General features: G+C 41.1%; 1 protein-coding gene across 1 annotated transcript in view; it reads left to right on the top strand.

The window, feature by feature from the left end:
- The window catches only part of CMYA5 (cardiomyopathy associated 5), a 125856-nt gene that overhangs the window by 25921 nt on the left and 86115 nt on the right, over positions 1-13820 (top strand). Inside the window, exons 4-5 of the mRNA XM_082268514.1 lie at positions 7749-7844; positions 9669-9902. Coding sequence (XP_082124640.1) covers positions 7749-7844; positions 9669-9902 — 330 coding nt within the window. The remainder of the gene's footprint in view (positions 1-7748; positions 7845-9668; positions 9903-13820) is intronic.

Below are 13820 nucleotides of genomic sequence, written 5' to 3'. Positions count from 1 at the left end.
CGGCCAGGTCTTCGTAGATTTGCAGTGGTCTGATACTCCTTCCATTTCAATATTATCGCTTGCACAGTGCTCCTTGGGATGTTTAAAGCTTAGGAAATCTTTTTGTATCCAAATCCGGCTTTAAACTTCTCCACAACAGTATCTCGGACCTGCCTGGTGTGTTCCTTGTTCTTCATGATGCTCTCTGCGCTTTAAACGGACCTCTGAGACTATCACAGTGCAGGTGCATTTACACGGAGACTTGATTACACACAGGTGGATTCTATTTATCATCATTAGTCATTTAGGTCAACATTGGATCATTCAGAGATCCTCACTGAACTTCTGGAGAGAGTTTTCTGCACTGAAAGTAAAGGGGCTGAATAATTTTGCACGCCCAATTTTTCAGTTTTTTTTTTGTTAACAAAGTTTGAAATATCCAATAAATTTCGTTCCACTTCATGATTGTGTCCCACTTGTTGATTCTTCACAAAAAATTACAGTTTTATATCTTTATGCTTGAAGCCTGAAATGTGGCAAAAGGTTGCAAAGTTCAAGGGGCCGAATAGTTTTGCAAGGCACTGTATATAACATAAAAAAAACAAAAAACAAACAAACAATGCATCAGTCTATAAAGTGTCCTTTGGTATGAATTTGCTTGCATATGCTCAATCTTTCATAAAAAAACAGGCTTGTGCTCACATATCTAAATGACTGCTTCCTTAATTAGTGTTCACCACAATGTGCTGCAATCATCCACAGACATTAGTGATAATCCCCTCATCCGATGTGCCCTCACCTGGGGGATAAGACCAACCAATGGTCTATATGCGCTTTTGTCCCTCTCTGGGGATCTGTTTTATGCTGTTCCACTCCTTTGGTGGCATTTTTGAGTTTAGAATCTTCCTTCCCTTACACTTTTCTCCATATGCCCAAATCATAAAGAGAGAAAGCTGGAGATAGTGCTTTATCGTTTAAAACAACAGGTTTATTAATCACTAAATATAAAAACACTCACATTTTCCTGGTGCTAAGAGTGCACCAAACTGTAGAAAGCATTCAGTCCTCACAGTGCGGGCATAAGACGATCAGACAGTGTTACCACGGTATGCTAACAATGCACGCCTCAGATTGGCCCCTCCCCTATGCGTTACGCCACAGGGTCACGTGGCTTCCTCAGGGGGATATCCGTATAAGATATAAGTGTAAGAGAAAGAGGATTCTAAACTCAAGATTGCCACCAAAGGAGTGAAACAGAATAATACAGATATCACATATAGGCCATTGGTTGGTCTTATCCCCCAGGTGAGGGCACATCGGATGAGGAGATTATCACTAATGTATGTGGATGATTGGACTACATAGTGGTGCACACTAATTAACCGCTTGCCGACTGCTCACAATATATTTACTGCGGCAGTCAGCCCCTCACAGGCAGAGTGACGTAGGTCTACGTCGCTAGCCTGTGAGGCTCTGGGGAGCGAGCGCGCGCCCGCGGAGGCGCGCTCCCGCTCCCCGCGGTCACGGACCCCCCCGCGCGTGTGACTGGCGGACCCGATGTCCGCCAGTCACTCGGCGATCGTCGGGGGAGAGGGAGAAAGCCAGGCGGCTTGTGTAAACAAGCTGCCTGTCATTCTCCTCGGTGTAAAGACACTGATCACACGGATCTACTATGTAGATACGTTGATCAGTGTCCTTACAGCTGAAGCCACAGCCAATCACAGTAGAAAGCATGCCCCTAGGGACACACACAGCCCCTCCCTCCCAAATAAAGTTAACCCCTTCACTACCAGTGTATTTTTACAGTAACAGTGCATATGTATAGCACTGATTACTGTAGAAATGTCACTAGTAACCCCAAAAGTGTCAAAAATGTCAGTCAAGGGTCCGATCTGTCCGCCCCAATGTCGCAGTACTGCAAAAAAAATCGCAGATCGCCGCCATTACGCGTTAAAAAAAAACAACAAAAATGACAAAAATCTTTGTTTGTAAACGCGATAACTTTTGCGCAAACCAATAAAAATACGCTTTTTGCGATTTTTTTTTACCAAACATATGTAGCATAAAACAAATTGGCTGAAAATGTTAAAAAATTTTGATTTTTACATATTTTTTTTGGGGAATTTCATATAAAAAAATTTGAAAAATATTGTTATTTGTTATATGTACACTCTTTTTTTGTTTATAGCGCAAAAAGTAAAAAGCGCACAGGTGATCAAATACCACCAAAAGAAAGCTCTGTTTGTGGGAAAAAAAGGACGTCAAATTCGTTTAGGTACAGCGTCGCACGACCGCGCAATTGTCCGTTAAAGTCACGCAGTGCCGAATCGCAAAATACCCCCTGGTCGTTTAGCAGGAAAATCCTCCGGGGCTTAAGTGGTTAAGGAAACAGTCATTTGAATATGTGAACACAAGTCTGTTTTTTATGAAAGATTGAGCATATGCAAGTGAATTCATGCCAAAGGATACCTTATGGACTGATGCAGTGCTTGTTTTGTTAATGTTATATATGGTTTGATATGATATGCTGATTCTGAAAATTTGCTATGCAAACAGTTTTAAAGGGATACGAGCACATCAGCATTTGGGAGCGTGGCATCAATTTAAATATTTGCTGACAATGACCTACAGTGCAGTAATTTGCCACAAAATGTGATCTCATCCTCATCTAAGCCATAACAATAGACAAACAATATTCTTAATCTGATAACACACAAACAATTCTAATTTCACGTGTCTTTATTAAACACATCCATTAAATATTCACAGTGCTGGAGGTAAATGTAAGTGAACCCTAAAGCCCCGTACACACGCGTCGAAAATTGGCAGGGAATTTTCGGCCAACGTCCGATCTGCCGATTTTCAGCTTGTTATTATGATGCTTCCGGGAACCAACTCCGACTTTTCGGCCGAAAAAAATCTGGTGTGCAGACTATAACATTTTTGTTGGCCGTCAACACAACGGCCGATTTTCGTGCAGTCAGTACAGATTTCGACAGGGAAAAATCTGATGAGCAAGTCTGGGCATGCTCAGTGAAGAAAAAACACAAAGAAAACAAACCAACACATGACATCACTTCTGAAGTAGAATTTTGTTGGCCGAGAAAATTTGTGTGCAGTCTAGGCACATTCCAACCAACAAAACACCACTTGGACAAAAGTCGGACGATCGGTCGGACGATAATCGTTGCGTGTGTACGGGGCTATTTATTAATACTGATCAAACTTTATTTGGCAGCGATCCTTCAAGTAAGCACTTTCAGTAGCTCTGGATCAGACCTGCACAATGTTCAGGAGGAATTTTTGACCATTCTTCTTTACAAAACTGCTTCAGCTCTGACACATTTGTAGGATGTCTGGTGTGAATGCCTCTCTTGTGATCATATCACATCATCTCTATGGGGTTAAGGCAGTGTTTCTCAACTTTTTTTCAGTCAAGGCACCCTGATGGACAATCTTGAGGCACCCTTCAACATTATAGACAGTCTCTAGGCATCAGGCTTCATCCATCTACTGCCTGTATACCATTTTTGGGCAATTTTTAGGCATTTTTCCAAGGCACCCCTGAAGAAACCTCAAGGTACCCCAGGGTGTCTGTGCACCCTGGTTGAAAAAGGCTAGGTTAAGGTATGGACTGACTGGGCCCCTCCAAATGGCGCATTTTCTTTTTCTGAGGCCAGTCTGTGGTGGATTTACTTTGATGCTTAGGGTCATTGTCCTGCTGCATCACCCAACTTCCACTATGCTTCAGCTGGTGGACAGCCACCCTGACATTATTCTGTAGGATATTTTGATAAACTTGGGAATTAATTTTCCCCTTGATGATGGCAAGTGGTCCAGGCCCTGAGACAGCGAAGCAAGCCCAAATCATAATGTTTCTCCCACCATACTTCACATGATGTTTTGATGTTGGTAAACTGTGGCCTTTTTGCACCATAAATAGTGCTGAGTAATTTTCCTGAAAAGTTAAACTGTATCAGGAGTCCACAAAACATTTTACCAGTAGCGTTACGGTTTTGCCAAGGTCTTCTTTTTTGGAGAGCAGCGGTTTCCTTCGTGGTGTTCTGCCATGAACACCCTGCCTGTTCAAAGACCTAAGTGTGGTAGTCTCATGAACAGGGATGTTTGCCAGTTCCAGTGATGTCTTCAAGCCTTTAGCTGTTACTTGTGGGTTCTTAAACCACATTGAGGATTCTGCTTTGTGGTTTAGCAGTCATCTTGGCTGGGCTCCCACTTCTAGCAAGAGTAGCCACAGTACCAAACTGTCTCCATTTATAGACAATGCGTCTAACTGTCTACTCATTGATGCCTAACCACTTTGAGATTTCTTTGTAACCCTTTCCAGCCTTATGCAGATCAACTACTCTTGATCATATGTCTTCAGAGAGCATCTCTTTTGCGAGGCATGGTTCACATCAGCTGATGCTTCTTATGAACAGCAGTCTTAAAACATTTGCATGTTTTTTATTATTCAAAGTAACTCTAAACTACACCTGAATTTCTTTTTAATTAATTGGACTCCAGGTGTGCAAGCTACTGACTCCAATTAACTTCGGCTATGGGTTCACTTACTTTTTCCTCCAGCACAGTGAATGTTTAACCACTTCTTGACCGCTCCACGCAGATATACTGCGGCAGGGCGGCCCTCCTGAGCGAAATTCTGTACCTGTACATGATTTCGTGCACAGGGTCTGGGATGCACGCGCCAACGGCGACCAGCTTTTGTTGTGATTGGACACAGCGGGAGCCAATCAGTGGGTCCAACAGATGCGATGTCCACCGGGACCCGCCGATCATTCACAGTAGAGGCAGAACAGCATGCTGCCTATGTAAACAAGGCAGACTGCCGTCCTGTCAAAGAGGAAGATAGCGATCTTGTGTTCCTGCAGGTAAGCCACCCCCCACAAAGTTGGAAAGCACTCCCTAGGAGCGCACATAACTCTTTGACCGCCCCTGATGTTAACCCCCTTCCCTGCCAGTGTCAGTAATACAGTGAGAGTGCATTTGTATAGCGCTGATCGCTGTATTAGTTTCACTGGTCACTAAAAAGTGTCAAAAGTGTCAGGTGTCCAGTTTATCCACCGCAATGTCGCAGTCCCGCTAAAAATCGCTGATCGCCGCCATTACTAGTAAAAAAAAAATTATTAAACATTCCATAAGAATATCCCATAGTTTGTAGACACTATAACTTTTGCGCAAACCAATCAATGTACACTTAATGGAATTTTTTTTTACCAAAAATATGTAGCAGAATACATATTGGCCAAAATTGATGGATACATTTGATTTTTTCATTTTTTTTTATTGGGAATGTTTTATAGCATAAAGTAAAAAATATTGTTTTTTTTTTCTCAAAATTGTCCGACTTTTTTTGTTTAGAGCGCAAAAAATAAAAACCGCATAGGTGATCAAATACCACCAAAGGAAAGCTCTATTTGTTGGAAAAAAAGAACATAAATTTTATTTGGGTACACCGTCGCACGTCCGCGTAATCGTCCGGCAAAGTAATGCAGTGCTGTATCGCAAAAAATGGCCTGGTCATAAAGGGGGGTAACCCTTTTAGGGCTTAAGTGGTTATTTGGTATGTTCAATAAAGACACCAAAAATTAGAATTGTTTGTGTGTTATCAGCTTAAAGGATAAGTCCACCCTAAAACTAAAATCTCTGCATCAATAGATCTCCATGATCTAACACTAACCTATTTAGACCTGTAAAGAAGAAGTCTAAAGGCCCGTACACACGTGCAGATTGTCGATCGAAAAGATTCGGCCGATCGGCCGATTTTCGGCTTGTTAGTATGATGCTTCCGACAGCCGACAGCGCACTTTCGGCCGAACAGAATCTGTCGTGCAAGCATTAAAATTTTTGTATGCCGACACTAGAACGGCCGATTGTTCACTGGGCATGCTCAGAAAAGAAAAAACACAGGGAAAGTTAACCATCACATGACATCACTTCTGCAGTCGGCGGACAAAATTCGTGTGCAGTCTTTTGCACTTTTCAGCGGACACAACAGCCCGGGGACAAAAGACGGCCGATCGGTCGGCCGACGATCTGTACGTGTGTACGGGGCTTTACTTACCTTTTTTGAAGCCGATCCGACCCGATCTTCAGCGACGGAAGCTCTACAGAGGACACAGCCGACAATATTAGTGTTAGATCATGGAGGTCTATAGATGCAGGAATTTTAGTGTTAGGGTGGACCTATTCTTTAAGCACACTGTGTTTGTCTATTAATAACCAATAAAATTACCTGGCCATAGTGCTTTTAACGTATTGCATGCCCCTTTCCTTTAAAGTGATTGTAGACGGTCACCTTGTAAAATAACCAATACAGTTTAATATAGAAATTAAATGCAAAACATTTTTTGCACAGATATAAAAAAATATATAAATACCTTTTTTCTATTTTCACATTCCTCATTGATCACATTCCTTCTGTTCTCAACTGCATAAGAGCTGGGTGTGGAGGGGGGGGGGGGGGTGAGGGGAATCAGCAGTACACTGAGTTTCCCAGTGAATGGCTATGTAGCAGAGGCATGTCAGTACATGTCTGGCCATTGGGGGAGGGCATACTGAGTTCCCAGCATAGCTAGAGAACTAATCACGGTGCCCTCTCCTGCTTAGTATGGTCAGTTTTTAATAGGAAAGCAGAGGGACTGATAGGAACGCCAGGGATTTCACATAAAGGAAACAATACAAAGAGAACAGGATACTTTTTCATACAAGTACAGGAAACACATATCAGGAATATGAAGTGTTGGGGTACCAATAGCTTTAAGCCTACTAAAAAATACATTTTTCAATTTTAGGAAATTAATTCCGCCTGGCAACTTTCTAGCTTTTCCAAAACTTTCAGGCATTCCCATAGGTGTGACATGGCATAAAACCAAGCAGAAAATGTTATTATTCCAGGAGGATAAGGGGCCATGTCCTTTCAAGCCATTGGCTGCTGCTGCTGTCAATCAAAGTCAGCAAGCCAATCAGGAGAGAGGGGATGGGGCCAGGTCGGGGCTCCATGCCTGAATGGACACAGGGAGCAAATCCCTTGCAACAGAGCAGGTAAGTATAACATGTTTGTTATTTTCATAGGAAAAAAACGAGACTTTACAATTACTTTATTGAAAATAAAACCAATCAAAAAGAAAAGAAAAATAATTCAAGGGACTCAACTGCAGCAGCATTTCTGGGTAATGTGCACTGTAAAGACTTGCCTGGTGTCATAATCTAAACTAGTCACATAATAATCATACAAAACATAATGTAAGAATAGCAGAGAAATTAGAGCCAAATACGATGAGACAACTCAGGTCTAGGCACAGCAACAGCACGTCATTGTCACATAGGGTACAAAAGGTTTGTAGATTCCTTAAAGGAAAGTTTAGCCAAGTTAAAGGCAAGAGTGAAGTGGGATAAGGGGGGCCAGGAGAGAGAGTGGGAGGGGGTGGGGTTAGGGTTAGGGGGATGATGGTAAGGAAGCCAGAGAGTAACACTCCAGGGGCGAGACACCACCTGCATGTCATGGACAGAGGGCCAGTTATAAGGTGGCTTGGCCAGGTTGAGACAAAGTTTGTAGATAGCCATCATTGCAGGTAAAGTATTGCCAAATCCTCCACTGCTCCCTACAATTGTCCTCAGTATTGTTTATGATGGCAGTTAGCTCCTCCATATGGAGGATGTCATTGATTTTTGAATACCACAGGATATTATTCGAGGGCTGCGATCTTATACACATGCATATGAAAAACTAAAATATTTTATGCTTCCAGGCTAGTTTGGAGGAACTGCAAGAAAAACTGCAAGAAAGCTCCTTGAAAACTGAAGAATTTGTACCCAGGGTGGAGGCATTGTTTAATGAAGTTGAAGTAAGTGTTCGACTGTGATCATCTGACATATTTTTTTTGGAACAAATGTAGCTGTGATCTGTATAGCTGTATCTGCAAAAGTAGGTTTGGGTTTTATTCTGAACTGATGGAAATAAGAACCAGAAGGAGAACAAATAAGCTAATAGATTAATCTCTTCTCTTTTTATTCACAGTGGATGGTTGAGAGGAGCTTTTAGATCCAGTGCCATATATTGCTGGATCTATAGATCTTAGGTCTCACCCTGCTGTAATCACTCTTATAATCAGTTGCTGATTTTACTGACAGCATGGGAGCCCAATGACCGCACAATGACCATAACAAATGGTTCCTGATTTAAACATTTTTTGATATTATTTTACTAGTTCCTTAAACTTCCCTTTTGATGATCAATAAATGAGCATGTATGATGGCACTGGATTAGGATGGATAGTGGCGCTGAAAGTCCTATTCGTTTGTTGATGCTGAAGACATTAGGAGAATTAGGAGAAAGTTAGTAGTCTTCTCACATTAAAAAGCTCCATATGGGGGTCCCTTACATCAATGATCTATAGAAAGAAGTCACAGAACACTAGCTGACAGAATTCCAAAAAAAATATTTTGAATGGAGATGAAGTAAAGAAGTTGACGTGCTTTAGGGGCCAAAAAAACATCCATTACCTTGGGGGCTGAGGAATTAAAAAAAAGGTAATAGAAACAAAAGTCAAAGCGATCCAGTTTTGGTGATGTCAAATAAATGCCTGGATATAATATGATTTTCAGGTAGTCCAATTTGTAGGGAGTCTATAGCAGACAACGGTAGCACCAGTTTTTTATTTTGGAAAGAAAAGCAATCCAAATAGATATTCTAAGACCCCCGTTCACACTGGGGCGACGCTACTTGCCGGGGCGACCTCACCGCGACCTCGGAGCGGCCGGCACGGACTTTATATCATTGAAGTCAATGCAGGTCACTCCAGGTCGCCCCAAAGAAGCGACCTGGACCCTTGTGTCGCTCCTATTAGAATGGGTCCACAGCTTCTCTATGGCAGGCGACCACAGGTCGCCTGACAGGTCGCCCCAGTGTGAACGGGGTCTAACTGATGTTTTTTTCTGAGATCTCTTGGCCAACAATGGCTGCAGGTACCCACAAACATGAACTTGTTACTAATCAAGTCTTTTCAATGATGCTAATTTTTGTCTTTGGTCACCCTTGGGGAATGTTGGTCTAAAGTGAAGAGAGACCCCTTAGCTCCTATGTTTCTGGGGTGATAAAGGGACTATGAGTATTATCAGTGACATTTTATGCCAGCCTTTTTCAACCAGGGTGCCTTGAGGATTATTCAGGGGTTCCTTAGCAAAATGCCTAAAAATTGCCCAAAAATTGTGTTCAAACCCGCATGTGGATGAAGCCTCCCCTTAAGTTACAGTTTTTTTTTTTTATTGTGCACCATTACAACCTTTTAGCTACTGGCGTCCTAACGACCAATGGCAGAATCAGTTGACAAGGGGGATGTCAGTCACCTGCATGGCATCCTTGTTTAACTCTCCCCTGCCCCTCTCCAACAGCGTAGTGGTTACATTAGCTAAGTGATGGAGAAAAACTGAGAGATAAGTGAAACATTGGAATACTTGTCAGTACCAGTTTGCAAAAGTGTATTTGCTTTGAAAGAATAAATCACCTCTAACATTGGGCATCCTACGTGTGTGGATGTTGCTGCATCATGTAAAACTATTAGAATCGTTTCCACATTTTAGAATGGGGCGCTTCGAGATTGTCCATAATTTTTAAAGGGTGCCTTGACTGAAAAAAGTTTGAGAAACACTGTTTTATACTATCTTTATAGAAAAACTGTACCGAAGCTGAGAAGAGTTTGGCAGAACAGAATGAAAAGATGGTAGAAAAAGTGATTGCCCAGCACAAGGAAAAGAGGGAGAGCTTTCAGGAAGTGAAGAAGATGAAGATGGATTATTTATATGACCAGATGATCAGTTTCCAGCAAAATGTGGATACAGCAAAAGAAATCCTGGAGAAAGCAGCCAAGGACCTGGATGAACTGGATGCTATTGCTTTTCTGGCGGTAAGTCATACAAATGTGTTTGTGCTTTTTCTTATTAGAGGTTTAAAAGGCTTGTGCAAGCAAAACCCATCAATTGATTGCTAATTAAAAACTTAACCAGACATAAGAGTGTTTCGCCTGTTTGTACTCCTTTCTCTACAGCTGTCAATCGCTGACCACATTCGTTGTTATCCTTGCTACCAGTAATAGTACATTGTATTCCAATCTTAGAGGACGGAAGGCAGCAGAATAACATTTACTTGGCCACTTTAGTGCTAAAATTGTAGAATGTTTGTCTTCCAGACCTTGCTGTAAAAATTAGTTTTTTTCAATAAGGAGAACTACAGCCAAGAAACTAAATCAGGGATCTCCAAACTACGGCCCTCCAGATGTTGCGGAACTACACGTCCCATGAGGCTTTGTAAAAAACTCTGACATTTGCAGAAATGACTAGGCATGATGGGAATTGTAGTTCCTGAACAACTGGAGGGCCATTGTTTTACCTGCCAATATATTGGTCCATGCTCGGTTGCTCTTGTGATTCACTCTTCCTGCATAGCTAGGATAACAACATCACTAATAACTACTGCATCTTCCCATGTCACATACTCGCCTTTTGGACCATAAAAGGTCACCATAAGGTCCTGTGTGAGTTAGGTGCGATTGCTGTGCAAATTCAGCCATACAAACTGTATGGCTGAATTTGCACCGCACAGAGATCGCATGTAATTTTAGGAGCAGTGCGCTCCGAATTAAATGCGATCTCTGTGATCGCAGAAATGTGAACCGGCACTAAACCTGGACTTAAACTCCAACTGAATTTTCCATGTAAAATAAATTATCTAAACTGAGAGTACAATAAAATATACATTTGCAAATGTCTTGCTGTTGAGTGTGAGAAATTTAAAGTGATACTAAACACACACTGTTTAATTTACATTGTCCCTTCTGTTTCTGACTATGGATGATGGCACTGTAATTATTTAAATAAAAAAAACACCTACGATTTAAAGTTAAAAAAAACCCATCTAAGTACCTTTTTCCTAATGGATATACAGCTGTCACATGACCCAGCTCTTCCCCAGCCTGTCTGCAGGGAAACATAAGTAGGAGGAGCTTCTAGTCCTCGGCTGCTGATCACATGTTCAAAATAAAAATAAAATACAGACTAAAAATAAATAAATAATATCAATAAACTGTTTTAACAGCCTGTGTTTTAGAAAAAGAGGGAGGTGAAGTCTCCATTAATATACATGTAATATCCCACCCCCATTGTGTTTAGCTGGTTAGTGGGCATGGAGGAGGAGGAAGGGAGTGGGCTGTCATTTACCACTGTGTATACACCCACATGTGTCTCTAAAGTCACGTGGGCTGCTCAGTTATGATGGGGAAGAGATGCTCAGCTTAGAAACTCACTGAAAATTGAGCATGTGCAGAGCTGATTGGGACATGGACAAAATCAACCAGGTTTTATGCAAAATACAGAAAATTAATCTCATTTTTTTAATAATCGATTGGATGGCCGATTATTGTTTTGTTATTAATATTGATAAATACCTCATAAAAAGTTTGGTGTATATTTTAGTTATGTAAAGTTTAAAGAAAAGACATCTTATTCTTGAATATCTGTATGCAGCGGTAAACATAAAAACCAGCTAGTTAGGGAATACAATATTTAATCCACTCTGAAAATAACAGACAGAAGAGATATATATACTATGAAAGGTTGAATCTGGTACATTTCATCAGACTCCGAGAACAACATTTTTATTTAAAGAAAAAAAATATAAACAGACCTATCAGAGGAGCAGCAGGTAAATTCTATATTGCACTTTGCTTAACAGAGAGCAGGATCTGTGAGTTGGGTCTGCTCAATGTGCTCAGTGTGTTATTCATGTGGTCTGGGGGAGTGTCCCCACTGGTCCAATGGGGAGGCACATTAGATAGTGGAGGAAACCTGACCAATGAGTACACAGGCTTTGATACAGCCCCAGTGATTGTCACAGACTGCTGTCTCGGTGCATTGTGGGGTGTGGTATAAAAGCCAGGGGCACATGTGCTCAAGGTCTTTTGCTGATGAACAGAGTCCCGGAAGGAGGGTGGCGGCTGCCTCCTCTTCTGCAGTGGTTGGTGTATGGTCACAGGCAGTCAGGCTGGTGAGCCAGAAGTGAGGAGCTGATCCCAGAAGTACAGGAGGGCTGACTAAGAGGAGTTGGGACACTGGAGAACCTAAAAAGCAGTATCGTGAGTACAGGGGATCGTGTCTAAGGGCCTGACCAGAAAGGGAGCCACTCCAGAGTAGATTAGTCAGAGGACGGGTGTCAGCTGGTGGATATAAAGGGGGTACTGAAAAGAAGTGCTAAAGAACATTACTTCAGATTCATCCAGTGGCAGGATGAAGCTGCGGCCTTGCCGCATTCTCAGATAGAAGTCCTCGGCATTGTGAATAGTTCACATGTTGGAGTTTTCCCATCCCAATATCAAATATAACAACAACCCCTAGACCGATCATTGACTGAGCCAGAAAGTAAAGTGTTAAGATTCTGCATGCAGTTGCTCTCGGTAACCCAGGGGGACCCGAAAAGGTGAGAAATCCAGCAGCCCTCAAGGGGGCAGGGCTACAGGAATATAATATTATGCATGATAGAGTCTCTTGTCATAGGCAGGTATACAAGCTACCTGCGCCTGATGTCACTTATGCTGACCATACACTAACACATTTTTCCTTTAAAAATGTTAGTTTTAAGAACATTTGTTTAATTTTCCAATCATTAGTGAGGTCAAATCGTCATTCGTTTTCTACCACAGTGATAGGAAAATTAGAAGGACTGGAATAGAACACTTTTCTCAATCAAACTAATTTTAAGATATGTATGTGTATGTGATTTTCTTTCAGAAATGACATTCATTTTAAAATTGTATGTTAAAAGCAAGTGAAATTTTCGAATGACATTCATCGAGCGTACAAGGAATTTTTGCATGAATATATGTATTAATATACTCATCCAAAAAATCGATATGTGTATGCCCAGCATAAGATGTTTAGTGGCAGCAGCATGCTTTTTTTTTTTTTTTTTTTTTTAATCATCTGTCATGATAGGGTTTAAAAACAAAAACAGATAATCACTACTATAAGGTGTACATTTATACTGTGGAACAGTGAAAAGGATAAAAAGATAAATATATATATATATACATATATATATATATATATATATATATATATTTACTTGAGGTGCCGGCACTTGCACCCGAAGTTCATTAAAGAATTGGCTCGGGTGAGGACATCGCTGAATCCCCGGACAAGAAAGTGTTCTTATAATAAAAGTCAGCGGCCACAGTATTTGTAGCTGCTGGCTTTAAATTTTTGGGGGGAGACTAAAACGCTTCTTTAACCACTTAAGCCCCGGAGGATTTGGCTGCTCAAAGACCGGGCCCTATTTTGCGATTCGGCACTGCGTGACTTTAACGGACAATTGCGCGGTCGTGCGACACTGTACCCAAATTAAATTGGCATCCTTTTTTTCACACAAACAGAGCTTTCTTTTGGTGATATTTGATCACCTGTGCGATTTTTTTTTTTTTTTTTGCGCTATAAATTAAAAAAATAGCGACAATTTTGAAAAAATAACAATATTTTTCACATTTTTTTATATGAAATTCTCAAAAAAAAATGTAAAAATCTAAATTTTTTAACATTTTAGGCGAATTTGTTTTATGCTACATATTTTTGGTAAAAAAAAAAATTGCAATAAGCGTATTTTGATTGGTTTGCGCAAAAGTTATTGCGTTTACTAACTACGGGAAAGATTTATGTAATTTTTATTGTTTTTTTTTTAAACTAGTAATGGCGGCGACCTGCGATTTTTTTTTTTTGCGAGACTGCGATATTACGGCTGACAGATCGGACCCCTGACTGACATTTTTGACACTTTTGGG

Source organism: Pelophylax lessonae, assembly GCF_965119305.1.
Source record: "Pelophylax lessonae genome assembly, chromosome: 1".
In the NCBI taxonomy this organism is placed as follows: domain Eukaryota; kingdom Metazoa; phylum Chordata; class Amphibia; order Anura; family Ranidae; genus Pelophylax; species Pelophylax lessonae.
This window is presented reverse-complemented; position numbering and strand designations above follow the sequence as displayed.